This window comes from Geotrypetes seraphini, chromosome 7 (genome assembly GCF_902459505.1).
Source record: "Geotrypetes seraphini chromosome 7, aGeoSer1.1, whole genome shotgun sequence".
NCBI lineage: Eukaryota > Metazoa > Chordata > Amphibia > Gymnophiona > Dermophiidae > Geotrypetes > Geotrypetes seraphini.
In genome coordinates, this window is record NC_047090.1 from 94408557 (window position 1) to 94430246 (window position 21690).

Here is a 21690-nt window from a genome sequence, read left to right on the forward strand (position 1 = left end):
GATTTACTATTTCAAGATACCAACTACATAAGAACATAAAAATAGCCTTACTGGGTCAGACCAGTGGTCCATCAAACCCAGTAGCCCGTTCTCAGGTGGCCAATCCAGGTCACTAGTACCTGGCCAAAACCCAAGAAGTAGCAACTTTCCATTATCTCAGAGTAAGCAAGATTCCGGGACCCCGAATAGCAGCAACATTCCATACAGAATCCCCAAAGAGTAGCAAGATTCTAGAATCCCAGGGAGTAGCAACATTCCATTATCTCAGAGTAAGCAAGATTCCGGGACCCCAAATAGCAGCAACATTCCATACAGAATCCCCAAAGAGTAGCAAGATTCTAGAAACCCAGGGAGTAGCAACATTCCATTATCTCAGAGTAAGCAAGATTCCGGGACCCCGAATAGCAGCAACATTCCATACAGAATCCCCAAAGAGTAGCAAGATTCTAGAATCCCAGGGAGTAGCAACATTCCATTATCTCAGAGTAAGCAAGATTCCGGGACCCCGAATAGCAGCAACATTCCATACAGAATCCCCAAAGAGTAGCAAGATTCTAGAATCCCAGGGAGTAGCAACATTCCATTATCTCAGAGTAAGCAAGATTCCGGGACCCCGAATAGCAGCAACATTCCATACAGAATCCCCAAAGAGTAGCAAGATTCTAGAAACCCAGGGAGTAGCAACATTCCATTATCTCAGAGTAAGCAAGATTCCGGAACCCCAAATAGTAGCAAGATTCTAGAATCCCAGAGAGTAGCAACATTCCATGCTACCAATCCAGGGCACAGTCAAATAGACAAAAATAGGGGCAAAATTCTCTCAAATAAATGAGAGTAGAGTGATCAAATAGCGATAGCAAACATTGAACAAGAACACTCTGTTATATATAATCGAATTTGAACAGCGCTTATACAACTGATAGTGAATCAAAAAGTGCTCAGAGATATGGAGGTGATAACAGGGCGAACCCAGCACTACCACCTCACCGCCCACCGAGCACTTTTTGATTCACTATCAGTTGTATAAGCGCTGTTCAAATTTGATTATATGTAATAGAATGTTCTTGTTCAATGTTTGTTACCGATCCAGGGCAAGAAGTGGCTTCACCCCTGTCTTTGTCAATAACAGACTGTGGACTTTTCCTCCAGGAACTTGTCCAATTTTACACCTAATGCCACCTCAAGGAAGCCTTATAATATTTCCCTCCCTCCCCCAACAGATTTCTGTTCGTATCATATTTCTATTTTGAAAATATTAAAACTGCACCTTCATACTTGGGCCCATGCTGCTGTTTCTAACGAGAACTATATCGCCATCCTTAATATTTATTTATTCAATTTTGTATGCCGTTCTCCCAGGGGAGCTCAGAACAGTTTACATGAACGAATGTCGGTGGAATGACGTCATTGGTTGTGCAGTGGCTCATTCCGTTCCTCAGAATATCTTCTTTTCTTTTTTTATTTATGAAACTAACCCCTTCTTTTACTAAGGTGCGCTAACCGATTAGCGCTCGCTAATTGCTAATGCGTCCATAGACTAAGATGCACGCATTAGCGTTTAGTGCACCCTAAATTGATTAGCGCACCTTAGTAAAAGAGGGCCTAAGTGCAAAAGCTTTGCAGTAATTGCTAGGAGTGGGCCTAGCATGTCCTTAGCAGTTACTGCGCTGATAAATGCATTAGTGGGGATGCATTTAGCACCTCTGTTGAGGACATGCAAAAGTGATGGTTAGAATGTTTACTGTAGTATGTAGTCCTTGCCTCTTCACCAACTCTGCCTAGTTAAGAACATAAGAATTGCCGCTGCTGGGTCAGACCAGTGGTCCATCGTGTCCAGCAGTCCGCTCACGCGGCGGCCCTCTTGTCAAAGACCAGCGCCCTAGCTGACACTAGCCCTACCTGCGTACGTTCTGGTTCAGCAGGAACTTGTCTAACTTTGTCTTGAATCCCTTACTGGAAATTAAATCTGAATCTAGAAAACTACAGTGGTACCTGCTCGTAATCCAAAATGCTCATTTATCAAAGCGAGTTTCCCCAAAGGAAATAATGGAAACTCGCTTTGATACGTTCCCACCCCCCACCCCCCGATAACTGGTATCGCTCCCCCCCCCGCTCGCAAAGGCCCCCTTGCTCCAACCGGCACCCCCCCCCCCCCCGCCTGAACCGGCCCTCCCGCCTGAACAATTTAAACTTAACCTCCCCTCCCCCCCCCCCGTCTGGCACCGGCACGCAGGCACAGATCATGCCGGTGCCTAGAAGATCTTCCGGCTTCTGCCTGTCTTGAGTATGCATCTGCGCATGCTCAAGGACTTCTAATTCTCCCTCTTGCCGAGAATCTCGGCGAGAGGAAGAATTAGAAGTCCTTGAGTATGCACAGATGCATGCTCAAAGCAGGCAGAAGCCGGAAGATCTTCTAGGCACCGCCACGATCTGTGCCTGCGTGCCAGTGCCAGACGGGGGGGGGATATGTTTAAGTTATTCGGGCGGGGGTGCTGGTTTGCGCGGGGGGTGCCGGTTGGCGCGAGGGGGCTTTTGCGAGCGGGTGGGGGAGCGATGCCGTTTATCGGGGGGGGGGGTGCTCGCAAATCGAGTCAACACTCGCAAACCAGGTTACTCGCAAACCGAGGTTTGACTGTATCTCCCATCTTAGTAAATTGACTTAACCAAAAAGTATGTTCTGTTTGGGCTTCCACTGTACATGTACTTTTAGCAGGGTAATAACTGACTTTTCTGAGGTGTTTTTAGGACAAGGGAGGAATATAATGTACCAACCTGGCATTTTCAAACAGCTTCTCCCCCATCTCTCCTCTTTCCCCTGTCTATATGGGCAGCAGAGTGCAGGTATGTTATGCCACTAATGCAGTTCCTCTTTGAAGATTAGCTGCAAAACTCATGCAGCAAGAATACCCACTTACTTTGCAACCCCAAGGGCTCTTTGAAAATTGCCCCAGATGAATGAATATTGAAATCGGGTTCTGAAGGCAGGTTCTGGGTTTCTTCTGCACATTTTAAACAAACACACTGCTGTTTAGGAGGGAAAAATAGTGAAGAGAAAATTTTGAAGAGAAACAAAGCTGCGTGAAGTTTGCAGAATCAGTGTAATTTAAAACAGACAGCTTTCCTCTAGCTGTGCTAGATTTTAGGGTGTTTATTGACATGGCACAGCTGCTGTCAGCGTAGTGTTTCATTTGGGAATAGCCTCGTCAGTTGTTTTTGTACCACCAAATAGAATGAGGTCAGGCAATCTAAACAGCATTTAAGTCAAAATGAGCACACCTTTTTAGTATTTAACTTTTAAGTCTTTGGAGAGTGAAATAGTAACGTAATAAATAAACAATAAATGAATACATACATCAGGGGTGCCCACACTTTTTTGACTCGCGAGCTACTTTTAAAATGACCAAGTCAAAATGATCTACCAAAAATAAAATTTTAAAAAAACACAACGCACACTGTACACATAGAATTGTTAATTATCATTCCTATTCCGAGGTTTTTTCAAAGAGGTCAAAGCAGATGACTCTATGCACTGTCACCTCAGTAACAACCATACAAAAATAGACAAATACCCACCCCCCTCCCTTTTTACTAAACCACAATAGCAGTTTTTAGCACAGGGAGCTGCGCTGAATGCCCAGCGCTGCTCATAGGCTCCCTGCGCTAAAAACCACTTGCGGTTTAGTAAAAGGGGACCATATTGTAAAATATAGACAGCAGATATAAATTCAGACACATTTTGATCCCTAAATTTAAAATAAAATCATTTTTCCTACCTTGCCTGGTGATTTCATGAGTCTCTGGTTGCACTTTCTTCTTCTGACTGTGCATCCAATCTTTCTTTCAGCCTGTATGCTTCCTCTCCTCCACACCTCATTCCCTCCCCCAACTTTTTCTTTCTCTCTCCCTGACCTTTGTTTCTTTCTCTCTTCATGCTCCCTTTCTTTTTTTCTGTTTCTCTTCTTTCCTTCTGTCTCCCTGCCCTTCCCCAAGCCACTGCCACTGCCGCTGCCATCTGGGAACAGGAGCCAAAACGCCACCAATGGATAACAGGCCCCAAAGCCGCCGCCGCCCCATGCACTTCCTGCTTCGGGCCGACCAGCATTCCTCTTCCCGACGTCAATTCTGCCGTTGGAGAGGAAGTTCCGCCCAGCCAGGCAGCGATTGGCTGGCCCGAACTTCCTCTCCGACGGCAGAATTGACGTCGGGGAGAGGAAGATTGATCGGCCCGATAGATCGCCAAGGCAAAATGAGTCCTGGGTGATCGACTCACTTTGCTTTGGCGAGCTACCGGTTGATCGTGATCGACCTATTGGGCACCCCTGGTATACATAATTAAAAAATCATTGTGGATCTTATAAAGCCACATGTGGTGGTCACAACTGAAATTAGTCTACAAACTCGTCTTTACCGTGTGAATCCTAGCAGGCTGTAATGACTTTCATGGTACCAACAAAAATGTGTATAGTGCAGGTGATTTCAGGTTTCCCATCCTTGGAGGAATGCTGGATCTTTGATGGTCTTGTAAGCTTACATGCTCCATCGACCTTTTGTTTATTCTCCCATAGAAAGCAACATAACCTACCATGTGTCATACTCCAAAATAGAGAATGACATGGTAACAAAATTTATCACCATTCCCGTCCCCGCAAATAACTGCGGGAAACAATCCCATGTCATTCTTTAGTGTCTATCTCAATCTCAGCCCTTCTACACCAGCATTCTTCAATGCAAGGCTTGAGGCTCAGTGGCTGGGCCCATTCATTCTCTGATTCGTTCCTCTGATTCTCTCCTTAAAGAATGACACATGGATGGCTTCCTATGATTAACCACAGGGATGGGGACTCTCCTTGTCATTCTCTAACTTATGTCCTTATATAAACAATCAAGCCATTGTGACATCACTGATGAAGTTGGCTCTTAGGCATTGGTGGAATGAGGCATTATGACATCACAATCTCAGCTCTGGAATGTTGCCGCTCTTTGGGTTTCTGCCAGGTACTTGGGACCTGGGTTGGCCATTGCTGGAAACAAGATACTAGGCTTGATGGATCTTTGGTCTGTCCCACTATAGCAACGCTTATGGTCTTATGTTCTAACCATCCTGTGTCATTCTTTAGTGTCTATCTCAACCTCAGTCCTTCTACACCAGCATTCTTCAACGCAAGGCTTGAGGGTCAGTGGCTTTGCCCATTCATAATCTGATTCTTATTTGAGCCAAGTATAGGATAATGAAGCCATTGTGACATCACTGATGAGGTTGGCTCTTAAGTACTGGTGGAATGAGGCATTATGACATCACAATCTCAGCTCTGGAATGTTGCTACTCAACCTCAGTCCTTCTACATCAGCATTCTTCAATGCAAAGCTTGAGGGTCAGTGGTTGAGGCCATTCATACTCTGATCCATCCATCTCTCCTTAAAGAATGACATGGGGATGGTTTCCCACGGTTATCCACTGGGACAGGAATGGTGATGAATTTTGTCACCGTGTCATTCTGAACTCCAAAACTTGTATATATATTTATTTATTCTTTGTCATCCACTTAAAAGGCCTAAGCGGCTTACAGCAAAGCATACTTAAAATGCATAAAATTGACAAACTTCAAAGTTGCATGTCAATTTTGACCCTACGATCTATGTCTATAATCCCAATCCTGGATGATAATGCTGCTCACTGATTTAAGCAGGAAAAAAAGCAAATGTTTGATAGACCCAGTCAAAGCCTAGTCTGAATCCAGTAGAAAATGTTTGGCAAGACTGGAAGAGTGAGCAGGCCCTAGACAGACCTTCAGCATTACACCTCAATCAAATAACGTTTGGGCCCCTAGACCAGTGTTTCTCAACTTGGTCCTGGAGTACCCCCTTCCCAATCAGGTTTTCAAGATACCCACAATGAATATGCGTGAAAGACATTTGCATATAATGGAGGCAGTGTATACAAATCAAGTTTATGCAAATTCAGCGTAGATATCCTGAAAACCTGACTGGAAAGGGGGTACTCCAGGACCGAGAAATACTGCCCTAGACCACCCTCCTGAACCAGGACTTTGATCGTTGAACTGAATAGTTTTGATTTATCCCAACACCACAATCCTATAAAAATGCATAAGGGCAGATCATACGTTTAAATATTAACCTTGTATGTGGCTGTTGGGCTCTTTTTTTCACTTTGATTTCAAGGGTTCTTTGCTACCCCCTTTTTGAACCTGCTGTCCTAAGCAACTCCTAGTGTTTCCTAATGGTTGCCTCAGCCCCACCACTGAAATATACATACCTTTCGTAGACAGTTTGAAAGAGCTTGCGCTATTCGGTGAAAAAGAATGAGCAAAAACTGCACCACTAGAGTTAGTAGACTCTTATTGGTTCCAAAAGGATGTATGAAGACTGAAAAACACAAAAAGCCTTGATTTGCATATTTAGAATTACTTTTTGAATACTTTTGTACTCGTTCTTTCACAATTAAAGTGTAGATCAGTAAGAGAAATTTCAACTTTACAACATTCTGAATGGTATTTTTAGACAGTGGAATATGAAAAATGTACAAGATGGTAAGAGCGGATAGCGTTGCTGGTTTTAAGAAAGGTTTGGACAAGTTCCTGGAGGAAAAGTCCATAGTCTGTTATTGACAAAGAAAGGGGGGAAGCCACTGCTTTTCCTGGATCGGTAGCATGGAATGTTGCTACTATTTGGGGTTCCGGAATCTTGATTACTCTGAGATAATGGAAAGTTGCTACTCCTTGGGTTTTGGCCAGGTACTAGTGACCTGGATTGGCCACCGTGAGAACGGGCTACTGGTCTTGATGGACCATTGGTCTGACCCAGTAAGGCTATTCTTATGTTCTTATGTATTGCACATTCACTAATTATCTTTGATTTAAATTTAAAAAAAAAACAAAACCACGTCTATCCAATGATTTTTTTAAAATTTGTCCTTTTGGCTTTCTCTCTGGTCTGTTGCGGGTGGCAAGATGGTGAAAGCTTTCCTCTAAAAAAAAAAAAATTTGTCCTTTTGAACAAACTCACATTATTTGATCTTACAGTCCCCCACTCCCACTTAACTTGATTTAAAACACAAGAGACTCTTTTAATTATAATATGTTAGGATATTTTCTACACTGCGACAGGCTTTAATTTTTGTTTTTCTTTGATGTCCTAGGAGTGGTTTAGAACAAGATGACATGAGAATTTTATACAAATACCTCACAACATCTCTGTTTCCAAGGCACATAGAGCCTGAGGTACTGTATAGATGCAAATAAATCTTTAAAGATACTTTCCTCTTTAATGCCTGCCTTTGGTATTATTGTATTTGTTCCCTGATGCGAGGTAGCTATAAAAATACTACACTTTAATTGACTCCTTAACTTTTCATACAAAATGTTGAGAGAGATGTATGAACCATTGAACTAGTTTCTCTTCTGATTTGAATACTCAGCCAGAACAGGGGCCGGATACCATAGCTGATCTTGGTTGGACTCAATGGATTGCAGTACTTTTACAACTTGTAAAGGTGCGTTTGGGGCTAGCCCATTGCCTCAGAGACAAACCTATGTTGTTTATGTGGGAACTCTGGCTGGCAAGATTCAGAGATGGCAAGTGGGCACCAGTCGCACCTCCCAGAACAGAGGAACTCTAGTCTAAACCCATCATTCAAAAGGTGGCAAGTCTTGGGTTCCAAAGAGGAATCCTGTTCTTTACCTCTTAGGCTAGAGAGGAAGGTGAAAGAGACAAAATCTTAAAGGCTTAGTGCTATTGCCACAGTTGACATCGGTTCTGATTAAGCTGGAAGCCCAAAGGAATGCGGACAAGTTGGGCAAATATTAAATTAAAAGCTGTATTCATTAATACTTTTGTAGTTGGTGTCATTTTGGGGAACTCTCGAGAAATAAATGTGGAATGAGCTGATGAATTACGTAGAACAGAGCAAAAGCCAAAATGCACTGTGATTTTTGAATTATATAAGTAAAATGTGATTCTGGCTGTTTAGAAAGATTTAAACTACTACTATTTTTTTTGTCATATGCACTTATCCAGTATTTTGAAAAAATTGACAAACTACTTATCTTAAGCAGTGCTTGTCTCTGGATGTGCTTTTCAAACAGTGCTTATCTTTACACATGCCGACGCGGCCAGCGTTTCGCGGATTCTCTACTTGTCCGCTGCTTCAGGGCTGGATGCCGCAGTGCACAAGTAGAGAGTCCGCGAAACGCTGGCCGCGTCGGCATGTGTAAAGATAAGCACTGTTTGAAAAGCACATCCAGAGACAAGCACTGCTTAAGATAAGTAGTTTGTCAATTTTTTCAAAATACTGGATAAGTGCATATGACAAAAAAAATAGTAGTAAGATTGGAAATGTAGAGATATTGATGGGAATTTTAAACGTGGGAAGTTAGGATAAAAAAACATAAAAAAAAGAAGAAAAAAACCTAAAAAAGATTTATAAAAAATAATTAAGTTATTAAGAATATACGTGTCCCAGCACTAGTTGCTTTGGGCCAATGATTGGAGCAAGGAACAAAGATACTACGCTGATTTCCCCAGTTTGTGATCTCACAACTGCGCGTAGGCTCCAGTTCTGAGGCCTGTGTAATGAGATGCACTTCTCTGGTTGAGTGGTGTGTGTTATATTGTTTATATTTTTACTACTACCACTTGGGATATCTGGTTTAGATTATATGTTTAGAAAGATTCACATATATATAATAAATATAAGAAAATGATCAGAATGCATACTTAAAATAATTTAACAAGTATAAAGATACTCGTTAAATTATTTTAAGTATGTGTTCTGATCATTTTCTTAGCTTTCATGATAGAAAATGTAGCATTCTTACAAGATGTGCAAAGGGATAGGATTGTGGCAGGCCCGGTACATATTCCTAGACTGAGCTTCTGTTTCCTGTGTTTGGCTGAGGGTTGAGTTCCTCAGAGATAGCATTCACAGCCCATGGAGAGAGAGGGATTCTCAACCATTGCCACTAAGAAAATCACAACTAAAAGCATGGAATGTTGCTACGATTTGGGGTTCTCAACCACTGCTGCTACGATTTGGGGTTCTCAACCACTGCCGCTAAGAAAATCACAACTAAAAGCATGGAATGTTGCTACGATTTGGGGTTCTCAACCACTGCCGCTAAGAAAATCACAACTAAAAGCATGGAATGTTGCTACGATTTGGGGTTCTCAACCACTGCCGCTAAGAAAATCACAACTAAAAGCATGGAATGTTGCTACGATTTGGGGTTCTCAACCACTGCCGCTAAGAAAATCACAACTAAAAGCATGGAATGTTGCTACGATTTGGGGTTCTCAACCACTGCCGCTAAGAAAATTACAACTAAAAGCATGGAATGTTGCTACGATTTGGGGTTCTCAACCACTGCCGCTACGATTTGGAGTTCTCAACCACTGCCGCTAAGAAAATCGCAACTAAAAGCATGGAATGTTGCTACGATTTGGAGTTCCGGAATCTTGCTATTCTTTGAGATTCTGCATGAATGTTCTTTGGGATTCTGGAATATTGCTAATCCTTGGGTTTTGGCCAGGTACTAGTGACCTGGATTGGCCACGTGAGAAACGGCTACTGGGCTTGATGGACCATTGATCTGACCCAGTAAGGCTATTCTTATGGCTGAATTTATTGTACACAAATAGCATACTCTCAAGAGAGACAAGGGGCCCTCTTTTCCTAAGGTGCGCTAGGTGTTTTAGAGCGCACTAAATCAACGGACTTCCGGCGGAAACATGGCGCTGTAGACAGCGTGCTGCTACAGCTCCGTGCACCTGACCGCGGCGCGGCATTTTATCTGCTTCTTTTCCCCAGGTTTGGGTAGCTCGCGGCACGGGGGAGCTGGCTGGGAAGCGACGCGATCAGGCGGATCATCGAAAGCAGACCTGCGACCCTGTTCGGGACGGCTGGCGACCACGTGGCGCCGCGGATAGCGTGCGGCGGCGGCTTGGATCCCCTGGACCGCGGCGCGGCTCTCCCCTTGCAGGTTTGCTCCCGGGACTGATCTTCGCCTCGTGCTGGGGGGTTTTCTGGAGGCGTGGTGCGGCGCGACACGGATCTGACCCTCCCAGCGGTACTGCAGTCTCGGGCCCGGAGGTCTTGGTGGTCCTCTGGTGCTGCAGTGGGTGTGTGGCTGTGGCTCTGTGGCGCCGGGCCGCAGCGTGCTCCCCAACTGCGGGCCAGATTTCGGGTCCGGGCTTTTTCCTGTGCTGAGGAGGATTTGGGTGGTGCAGCGGAATCCGGGCACCCGGGACAGAATCAACATGGCGTCTAAGGTGGTCCGGAAAGATCGGGAGAGGAGTAAGCTTCCAGAGGCCAAGATGGCGGATCCCGTGGCGCCCCCTTCGCCGGAGACTTCACACCCATCCTGGGTCTCCGCAGTCACAGTAGAGGTTCAGGCTGCCCTGGAGAGTTCTTTGGGGGACAAGCTGCAGCGCATACTTGATAAACTGGACACACTGGACCAAAGATTTGCCTCCCTTACGTCGGAGGTCAAGGAAACTCAGCAGCGGGTGAGTGCTGTGGAGGATCATGTCCAGCAACTTGCCCAGGAGCAGTCCGCCCACACTACAGAGCTGGCTGCGTTGCGTGCCAAGGTGGATGACCTGGAGAACCGGTCCCGCCGTAACAACCTTCGATTCGTTGGCCTGCCCGAGTCGGTGCGGGACGTGGAGCTGGGGGCGCTGTTAGAACGTTGGTTGCCCGAGTCCTTGTCTTTATCATCTTCCTCGGGCCCCTTGCGGGTGGAGAGGGCGCATCGCTTGGGGCAGCGGAGAGAAAATGCTGATAGACCCCGTGTGGTCATTTGCCGTATCCTGAATTATCATCACAAGATGGAGGTCCTGCGTGCGTTGCGGCAGGGCAAGAAGCTCTCGTACGACAACAAGCCCATCCTTTGCTTCCAGGACTATTCGGCGGAGGTCTCTCAGGCACGGCGCAGATTTTCACCTCTATGCACCCGTCTCATCCAGCGCCACATCTCTTTTTCTCTACAATATCCGGCTCGCCTGAGGTTGACACATCTGGGTAGAGCTCATCATTTCAACACCTTGGAGGCCGCACAGCGTTTTGTGACGGAGATGCTGCGAGAAGATCCACCCCAGGGAGCTGCTGTGGACTGAGGAGATCCATTTCTGGGCACCAATCTGTGGTTTGCGTAGGACTGGGGGTTTCTCTTTTCTTCCTCTGTGCTGGGTCTCTGTGTTTTCCTGAGGGAATGCCTGGAGGGGTGTGTGCAGGGGGAGGGGGGTACACCCGCTGGTCCTATGTTAGTTTGGGTCTGTTCTTGGCCTATATGGTTATCTGAGCATAGGGGATGGGGCTTGGTGGGAGGGTTTGAGGGTAGGTGTTGATGCTGTGGTGTTAGGGGAGGGGAGGGGTGGCGTTGAGGGTCTGGGGGGGTTTGGCTGATGAAGATGTTTCTTGTTACTCTCTGAGTTTTGGGGTTTGTGGGTCGGGGGGTACTGGTCATTACTCCCGTGGGAAGGTGCATTTGGTTTCCTGGAAGTGATGCCCTTTTTGGGGTGTCTTGGGTATGGATTGGGTGAGGGTTGGTTGGGGCAGGGGGAGAGAGGGGTGGTGGGGGGGGTAGTTGGGGGGGGTGGACCTCGGAGGGGTCTAGGGATTTTGTGGTGGGGCTTCTTGTGGAAGTTGGGGGGGGGGGTTGGGGGGTTCTGTGCATTGGGATTGATTTGGAGGCAGGGGTATGGCTCGATTCATGGAGTAAGGGGTGGTGAGCAGCCGGGGGAGCGGTGGCTGGGACGCTTCTCTGGTACTATACTGTTTCCTTTTTCTTGTGTGACTTGTCTAGTGAGTGGATTGCTCTGGAATATACTCTAACTTCTTGGAATGTTGGGGGGATCCACTCCCCCATTAAGCGCTCAAAAATTTTGCAGCGTTTGAATCGTTCTAAAACCTCTATTGCCTTTTTACAGGAGACCCGTTTATCCTCAGTGGAACATGCCAAGCTCTGTACCTGGTGGGTGGGTTCCTATTTGGAGGCGCCCGCGGTGGGGGGAAAGGGAGGTGTTATTATTTTGATCCGTAAGGGCCTTCGCCTACAAACTCAGAAGGTGCTCCGGGACCCTAGTGGGCGTTATATCGTTGCCTTAGTGTTACTTGATAATCGGCCTCTTTTGCTCTGTAATGTCTACGCTCCTAATAATCCATCGGCCAGGTTTTTTAGGGGGCTTCGCAATCATCTCCTGCAGTTTGGAGAGGTTCCGATGCTGGTGGGCGGGGACTTTAACGAGGTGCCGGATCCAAAGTTGGATCGCTCTGCCTCTTTGGGAAGAGAGACCTCTAAACTTTATACGGGTGGGCAGCTTTTGGAATCCACCTTGGGGTTGCTTGATGTGTGGCGGGTGCTACACCCGTTGGAGAGGGATTACTCCCACTTGTCCAGGGCGCACGGGACGCTTTCCCGAATTGATTTTATCCTCATCTCTCGCGAGCTGCTTCCCCGGGTAGTGGGGGTTGAGATGGGTCCCATTGAAATATCTGATCACGCTTGGGTGGGATTTCGGTGGACCTGGGGAGACTCGCGGATCAATAGAGGGTCCTGGCGATTTCCCTGTTACCTGTATAGGGATACCCGTTTCCACGAGTATTTGATACAGCGTTGGCGTGATTTTCAAGTTAACAATCAGCAGCATCGGGATGATCCCATTCTCTACTGGGAGACGGCTAAGGCTGTCTTACGGGGGGATGTCATTTCTTATGTGGCCAGAGAGTCGAAGCGGCGGCATAGGCAGGTTCTGGCTTTGGAGCGGAAGGCGACAGTGTTGAGACGCCAGTATGGCAGGGCGCCCTCCTTCCTGCTTCGGGCGCAGCTTTTAGAGGTCCAGCAGGAACTGAATGAATTGCTGCATCTACGGGCGTTGCGGACGAGGGAGTACTTTAAGTTTCATTTATTTCGATTTGCGAATAAGAGTAGTCGATTGTTGGCCCGCCTGGCGCATCCGAGGGGTGGACCGGAGAGCATATCGGTGCTTCGGGGCCCTTCAGGGAAGCTGCATCATAGGCCGGAGGAGATTTGTGAACTGTTGCGGGAATTTTTCGCTGAGGTGTATAGAGATCCTGGCCCTGAGCTTTTGGATGGGCAACTTTACCTTGACAGCCTCGATTTGCCTAGCTTATCTCAGCGGGAGGCGGCCGTTTTGGATCTTCCCATTACCGCAGAGGAGGTGGAAGGGGCGATCGGGGTCAGTCCGTTGGGAAAGGCGCTGGGCCCGGATGGGTTTCGGAGTGAGTTCTATAAGTTGTTGGTGACGGACGTAGCGCCAGTACTGGCTGAGGTTTATAATCTGAGTGTCGCTAAGGGCTTTCTCCCTCGCTACGTAAATCTAGCGTCTATTATAGTTCTCCCGAAGCCTGGCAAGGACCCTCTTTTGCCTGAATCGTATCGTCCTATCTCATTGTTGAATTATGAGGCGAAGCTTTTGGCTAAACTTCTGGCTAACCGCCTGGCGCGTGTTTTGCCATCGGTGATCTTAGACTCTCAGGTGGGGTTTGTGCGGGATAGGCCGGTGGCTAAGAATATCCGGCGCATCTTGTTGGCGTTGGAACGGGTGGGACAGGACGGTAGCCCCGCCATGTTCATCAGTTTTGATGCAGAGAAGGCCTTCGATAAGGTGCGGTGGGGGTACCTTTTTGCGGTGCTGAGGACGTACGGTTTGGGCCCCTTCTTTTTTGGTGCAATCCAGGCATTGTATAGTGATCCAGAGGCGCGTTAATTAGTTAATGGGACTTGCTCGGGTTTTTTCCCTATTGGCCGGGGGACTCGCCAGGGCTGTCCCTTGTCGCCGCTCCTTTTTGTGCTATCTTTAGATCCTTTGCTTCGGGAGCTTCAGGCAAATGCGGATATTCGGGGATTGGTCCTGGGTGATTCACATTTTAAACTGGCGGCGTTTGCGGATGATCTCTTGGTCTTTTTAACAGACCCGCAGCATTCCTTGCCCGTATTGTTGGAAAGTCTTCGGGAATACGGAGATTTCTCTGGCTTCGCCTTGAATTTTGCGAAATCTGAGGCGCTGGCTTCCTCGGTTCATCTTCGGCGGAGATGGGGGGCTGGTTTCCCGTTGCGCTGGGCTGACACCTCTTTTAGATATCTGGGGATTAGGCTGACGATGGATGTGGCCCAACTGTATCGTCTTAACATTGATAAACTCCTGGCGGATACTAAACTGTTGCTAGCCAAATGGCAGGCGTTGCCGTTGTCCCTGTTGGGGAGAATCCATTTATTCCGTATGGTTGTATTCCCGAGGTGGCTTTACGTTCTTCAGACTCTTCCCCTTTCCTTATTGCAGAGGGATATTCGTTCCCTTACCTCCTTATTGATCCGGTTTTGTTGGGGTGGGCGCAGACCTAAACTGAAATGGTCCCTGTTGGTGGGGCCTGCCCACGGGGGTGGTTTGGGGGTGCCTGACATCCGGGTTTATAACCAGGCCTGTTTGCTTCGTCATCTTAGTGATTGGGTGTTGGGTACCTCTTTTTATACGGATCTCTCTCTGGAGAGGGATCATTTCTATCCTCTTCATCTCTTGTACCTTCTCCATGCCCCGTTGTCTAAACTGCCGAGACCCTGTAAGCGTAGTATTTTGTTTCGGTCCTTGTGGACAGTGTGGCATCAAATCCTTCGGTTGTGGAATCAGGACGCTCATTCTAGTGTATTTCTACCGTTGGCGGGGAATTTAGCTTTCCCTCCGGGGGTTGGACCTTCCGTGTTCGGTCGCTGGAGGGCGCGGGGGGTGGAACAGTTGCGGCATGTTCTGCGGGATGATGGGTCTCTCTCACCTTCTGCTGAGTTGGTGGGGAGGGGGGTCCCTGAGATTGGCCTTCCATTTGCTTACTGTCAACTCAGTCACTATGTGGCTTCCCTTCCGGGGACTTCCTTGCGGGGGGATTTTGGGACCCAGCTCTGTACTTTTTTGGCTGCGGATCCTGATACTAGGGTCTCTATATCTGCTTTGCATGGCCGGATTCTAGCTCTTTGCCCGCCTAGGGTTTTCCCTGGTATCTTGGAGGCATGGCAGCGGGACTTGGGTAGGGACTTGGGGGACGATTTCTTGTTAAAAACCCTGAATCGAACTGCGGGCTTGGTACATAGTGCTGAGCTACGTGAATGTCACTTTCGCACTGTCCTGCGGGCCTACGCTTCCCAGAGTCAGGCTTACCATATGGGTTGTATTGATACTCAGTTATGTATCCGCTGTTCGGTGGAGGTAAATTCTTATTTTCATGGTCTCTGGAGTTGTGCGGGGATTCAGACCTTCTGGACGGAGCTGGCATCCTTCTTACAGGGCTTGTTGCGGACCCCTGTGCCAGTATCCGTGCAGTCTATGCTGTTTGCCCATTTTTCATTCTTGTATATGTACAATTCTTATGAAAAATTATTTCTTAGTAAATGTTTTATTTTGGGGAAGAAATGTATCTTATGTTGCTGGCTGTCTCCTGAACCACCTTCATTCTGGTACTGGAGAAATCGCCTCCATGAACTTATGGGCTGGGAGGCCCGTTTGGCTCGTTCGTCTCGACGCCGGAGCAGAGACTTTGTTCACACTTGGACTCCATATTTGAACATTTTGACTCCTGAGAGTCGTAGCCAGGTCTTGAATAGACTCCACCTCTGAAACTGTGCTTCTAGGTGTATCTGCTGTTCCCTGCTTACGAGTTTTTCGGTATCTGTGGGGGGATGGGGAGGGGTGGGTGGGGGGGAGGGGCTTCTCTGTCGGGGGGTGGGGGTATGGTGGGTCCGGGGAGGACATAAGAGTCCAGTCCTCCGCGGATGTTTGTTGAAATTGCATACCATGGTTGTTCTGGTTGTTGTATTTACTGTTGCTTAATAAAATAGATTTGAACATAAAATCGCTGTGGAACTTAAAAAAAAAAAAAAAGACAGCTGAACTACTGCCACAAGAAAGAGGCTTCAGTTATAACTGAAAGCTGTGGGGGTTTTGCCCTGGCTGCTGCTTGCTTCAAGTTCACCTGTCCAACAATTCTCTTCCCTCATCCACCAACCAGCAGCACCTCTTTTTCCCTCCCTTCCCACTACTCCACCCATGCATCTCTCTTTCCCTCCCTTCTCACCACTCCACCCATGCATCTCTTTCCCTCCCTTCCCACCATTCCACCCATGCATCTCTCTTTCCCTCCCTTCCCACCACTCCACCCATGCATCTCTTTCCTTCCCACCACTCCACCCATGCATCTCTCTTTCCCTCCCTTCCCACCACTCCACCCATGCATCTCTCTTTCCCTCTCTTCCCACCACTCCACCCATGCAGCTCTCTTTCCCTCTCTTCCCACCACTCCACCCACACATCTCTCTTTCCACCACCACTCCACCCATGCATCTCTTTCCCTCCCTTCCCACACATCTCTCTTTCCCTCCCTTCCCACCACTCCACCCATGCATCTCTTTCCCTCCCTTCCCACCACTCCACCCATGCATCTCTTTCCCTCTCTTCCTAACCCCTAGCCCATGCAGCATCTATCCTTCCCCCTCCCCCCCCATAGCCTATGCAGCATCTGCCCTTCCCTTATTCTCAACCTCAGCCCACCCCCCCCTCCACTCAGCTGGACCCTGTGGTGCGACCTCTCCCCAGTTCCAGACTCTCCCACCTAACACCTCCCCATCACTGTAATTTAAAATATTCAGGTCTGCCCTGGAAGTGTTCTTTCTGCAGCACTTCCTCTTCCCGCATAGGCAGGACGCTGCAGAAAGAACACTTCCGGGGCATGCAGATGGCGGGAGGCCCGCTTTGTTGCACCGCCAGCTGCCCAAAGATTTTAAATTACAGCAGCGGTGAGGTGGTAGGTGGGAAGGGTCGGGAGAGCTATACTTCCGATTGCCAATTTTGGGGGAGGCCACGGCCCCTATGGCCTCCGCCGTTCTGATGCCTATGTGTGGTTTTATTGTGGATGTTTTATTGTACCTTGCGCAGAACTTATGGATGTAAAATAAATACATGCTGTAAGCTGCCTAGTATTTGGGATAGAAATTGTGAAAATAAAAATGATAGATTATATGCAGGTATTTTCGGTATCCCTAGTAGGCTCACAATTTAACCTCTCCCCCTTTTATGAAGCCACGTAAGGCTTATTTTATTGCCGGCCGCAGCGGTAAAAACGCCGACGCTCATAGAATTCCTATGAGCATGGGAGTCAATATCGCCGTGGCCAGCGATAAAAAAAAAGCCTTACGCGGCTTCATAAAAGGGGGCCTAAGCATTGTACTTGGGCCATTGGAGGGTTAAGTGATTTGCCCAGGGTCGCAAGGAACTACAGTGGGTTGAACTCGGTTCCCCAGCTTCTCAGATCACTTCCCTAACCATTAGACTTCCCCCTCCACTCTCTAGACATTTGCACGAGCGTGAGCAAAAATGGACTTTTACCCCAAATAACTGCGAAACCGTCTCGTCTGAGTTGCACAGCGGAGTGCGTTTTGTGGAATCGGGAAGATACACGGCACGAGGTGCAATTAAGAAGCTAGGCATTAGCAGCGTAGAGCTTAGTTATACCACTCTGCTATTTTGGACCATTTCGTCCGTTAGCATCTCCTCCCCTGTTATTTTGAGTCAGTTTCCCCGAGTGAAAAGAACGCAGTTTCCCCGAGGCAGAAAGTTTGCAAAACAGAGGCCTCTTGTCAGGAGATTTCACGAAGATCCTTTCAAGAACCTGACCCAAGATTTCATCTTGCAGGCTACGTCTTTCTCAAAATTCATTTAACTTTCCGTTTTGAATTTCACAATTTAAAGGCACCACACAGTACAGATATATTATGGGGGATCTGCTATTTGTTTTACAAAGAAGGGTTGTTTTGATCTCTCTCGGTTAGTTTGAAAGGCTATTTTTGTTAACTACAGACTTTTTGGAACTAAACTTCATTTAAAAGGAATTTTTTTTTTTAGACTAGTGTATGATTGGGCATAAATGTATTATGCCATTTGGGTTGCAGAAAGAATCTCCAAGTTTTTGGCATTGGAGGAATCAATTACATCGCTTATTTTTATTTGAGAGTTGGGAGGTTCGAGGTTCGCCTAAAAAAACTCTTTTTATGGACGTTTGGGATCCTTATAGTCAGAATCTTTCACCAAAAATACGAAGTTTGGTTATCAATGATTTATTATGAAAATTAGGTTTACTAATTACATTCCAGTTATTTATTTTAATTCTTTATTTTTGTCAACTTTCATCCAGGGTGAGGGATTTCATTTAGGGGAAGATAGTGGGTAGGGGATGGAATTAAGAGGGGTGTAGATAAGATTGAATTAATTCATATGGAAATTAAATTTCAAAGAATGATTTAAATGTGTATGAAATATTATTGTAATTCTTATTGTATTGAATGTATTTTTGTATTATCCTATTGTACTGATTATTTGATTCTTTCAATAAAAAAAAAAAAATAATAATTGTTAGACTAGTGATTGAAAGGCACCAGCCCGGAACGAGAAGCTGTTAAGGATAATTAAATCTGGTAAGTTTTACCAAGGTCTTTCTTTTCCCACTTTTTGAAGGGAATCAGTTTTGTAATATTATAAGGAGAGATCTGACAACCACAACTAGAGCAGTTGGTATATTTGATTTTCGGGGGGGGGGGTCTGCTCCTTTTTGTTTGATTTTTGGGTAAAAGGGGAGGCTCATTCTGGGGGTCACCCATCAAATGAAGGTCTTATTCTTTCCAGATTCATAAGCGAGTTCAGACATGTCTCCAGCCAACCACTGGCCAAGTCGCAACTCAGTAAAACTGCTCTCTGGGCTGTACGAAAAACACATTCCATGTCATTTCAAGTAAATGTTAATTTGACTCCTAACCCCGCTGATTCTAGTTTGCAAGGACCTGCCAGAATGCCTTCGCATTGTCAAAAAGAGCACCCCTAAGGGACGGGACATGCAGATTTTGTCACTGCCCATTTCAAGCACCTACCCAGAGACAAAAACTAAAGGTAACCCCTTAGTATAGCACAGGGGTAGGGAACTCCGGTCCTCGAGAGCCGTATTCCAGTCGGGTTTTCAGGATTTCCCCCAATGAATATGCATTGAAAGCAGTGTGTGCAAATAGATCTCATGCATATTCATTGAGGAAATCCTGAAAACCCGACTGGAATACGGCTCTCGAGGAACGGAGTTCCCTACCCCTGGCATAGCAGATCCTTAACACTCTGTAGGAAAGGCTTAAGGACTGTTAATTATCCGTCATGTAGAGCTGGACTAAATTTGTACGTAAATAAACTAAACTAAACCTTAGGTTTGTATACCGCGCCATCTCCACAAGCGTAGAGCTCGGCACGGTTTACAGGGTTAGGTTGAAAAGGAGCTACAATGAAGGGTTATAGGAAAGGAGTTAGGAAGATAAAGAGGGACAGGGAACCAAAAAGCGGGAAGTGTTAGATGTTTGAAAAGAGCCAAGTTTTCAGGTGTTTGCGGAAGGATTGGAGGGAACTTGAAACTCTGAGCGGGGATGTGAGATTATTCCAGAGTTCTGAGGTTCTAAAGGGGAGGGATGTTCCTAGTTTTCCTATGTGGGATATACCTTTTGTAGAGGGGAATGATAGTTTCAGTTTTCGGTGTTAATAGAAGAAATGTCGGACCCTTCTCAACAAATAGAGATTGAAAAAGCATTTTTTTAAACTAAATTGTTGACCTGAGTTTGTAAAGAAGGTGAAGAGTCAAGCACAAAGCCTAGTATTTTCGAGGAAAATTCAATCGTCAAATGGTCTCCAGACAGCAGGGGGTACTGAAAGAGGGAGAAAATCCGGTTTAAGACCCAGCCACAATAATTTAGTCTTTGCAGCATTAAGCTTCATCTGTAACTAGTCTTAACCTCAGACTTATTCAGGTCTTTCCTGGTTCTTGACATCTACAATACACACACCTGAAAAGCCCAAAAACCTATAACACAAGGCTGCATTAAGAAATACAGACCGCAAAGAACAAAAGGAAAAACAAAAAAAGAAGAGAAAAACAGTTCTCCAAGTCGCAGAAAGAGAAGAAAGTAAAACCCACAAGGGAATTCTGAATTCTCTGGAGCAGGATCCCCCTCACAAGGGTGTCTCTTTGCGGCCTCTTGGGTCTCCCGACAGAGGTGGTGAAAGCAAAGCCTGTAACTGGCTTCAAGAAAACTTGCCACAATCGCACAGGATCTCTGGGGGAGAGGAAGGGATATAGTAGACGGGACGAATGGGCCGACTGGACAGACCATATGGTCTTTGTCTTCATTTTCTCCGTTTCCCTTGTTTGCACTTCTTTCATTTGTAAAATGTTTATTTCACAGCCAAAGGAAATAAAGTAATACCTTTTTTTTTATTGGACTAACAATGATTGGCTTATTACTGTTATTCCCTTTATGGTTTTCTTTCATTTCTATATATTACTTTGAAAAGTAGACAAACACGACCACACATAGCCAGAGGAGAAAAATCTGCACCAGGGCCTCCTATTAACCTCACAGTTTAAGGGGGGGGGCAGGGAGGGAGATCGTTTCTCAAATTCCACAAAATAAATGAAAAAGATGGATTTTTAATGCAGAAAGGAACTTTGGAAAAAGTTGCTTCTTACGACATGCAAGACTAAATCAACAACCAGAGAATCCCCAGATTATACAATGCTGGAAAATAAATGTTAATCTCCGCTATTTTGCAAGAAAAAGCCACCCGATCCTCTCTCCTTGTTCCCAATTTCTCTGCCCAAGGAGTGCAGTTACTAGCTTAGGCCCGTGAATGCACAGAAATAAAAATTCTTCATTTTGTTCATACATATTACGCAAGTTATTCCAATAGAAAAGGCATCGCCTTATATTTCATTTCTTAATCTTTTTTTCTGTGCATTTCACCGAGGATGAAGCGAATTCCCAGAAACTCTAGAATAGAGACCAATACCCCTTTTCTCTTTGCACTTCACCCCACCACAATTCCAGTGAAATACCCATTCAAAAAGAGAGTTAACTTGATTCACTAAGTGGGGAAAAAAATAATACAGATTCCTTTCTTAACTGGATAGATAAAAAAAAAAACCCAAAAAACTAAGCAAGAACCAATAGAGAGAGCTGAAGAGCATGTTTTAACCAGCTCACTGTTTTAGGAAACATAAATATACACGCTGCTCTAAATTCCCAAAAAATTATAATCAGCAGGTTCAGAACCATTATTTTTTTTTTAAAAAGTATTGTGCTTTTTAAGTATCTTTCATCGATTAGGACAGAAATTCACTTCACCGAGCTTTATGCAGTCCATGCCCCTAAGAAGTTCTCTGCAAAATGGCCCTGAAGCAGTTAGCGGGGTCACCCAGCTATTGCACGCTAAAGGAACACACTTATACTGCATTTTACTCTTGATATTTTAGGGGATTAAAACCATGTTTAGACATGTATCTCGCTACAATCCACTCTGTAAAAAAAAATACTGTTTTTAGAAAATATAAATTGTAGGCAGAAAAGGAGCAAAAATAACATGAAAACTGGCTGGAAGAGCCCTCTGAGGGCTGCTGACTGGAAAGGGATGGGAGGTGGCTGTCTTAAGGGTCCATGGAAGAGAACACAGCCAGTACACAGCCAGTGACCAGGATTCTGTGCGTCTGGTGGTGGCGGGATGCTTGCTTGGTAGCCAGAGCCGTGGGGCTCCAGACCTGCCCTGCCCAATAATCCTTCAGTATAAAGGGGTACTGAAGGAGCCCAGAATACA

At 46.1% G+C, this 21690-nt stretch overlaps 1 protein-coding gene across 2 annotated transcripts in view; it reads left to right on the top strand.

Annotated features, from left to right (window-relative positions):
* The window catches only part of LOC117363923 (vacuolar fusion protein CCZ1 homolog), a 186529-nt gene that overhangs the window by 16541 nt on the left and 148298 nt on the right, over window positions 1-21690 (top strand). Inside the window, exons 8-9 of one of the 2 annotated variants that reach the window (XM_033952503.1) lie at window positions 7157-7238; window positions 7436-8014. In XM_033952503.1, the coding sequence (XP_033808394.1) occupies window positions 7157-7238; window positions 7436-7636 (283 nt within the window). In that variant the 3' untranslated portion in view covers window positions 7637-8014. Of the gene's footprint in view, window positions 1-7156; window positions 7239-7435; window positions 8015-21690 lie in introns of those variants that run through there. The other variant, XM_033952502.1, reaches the window with a different exon arrangement.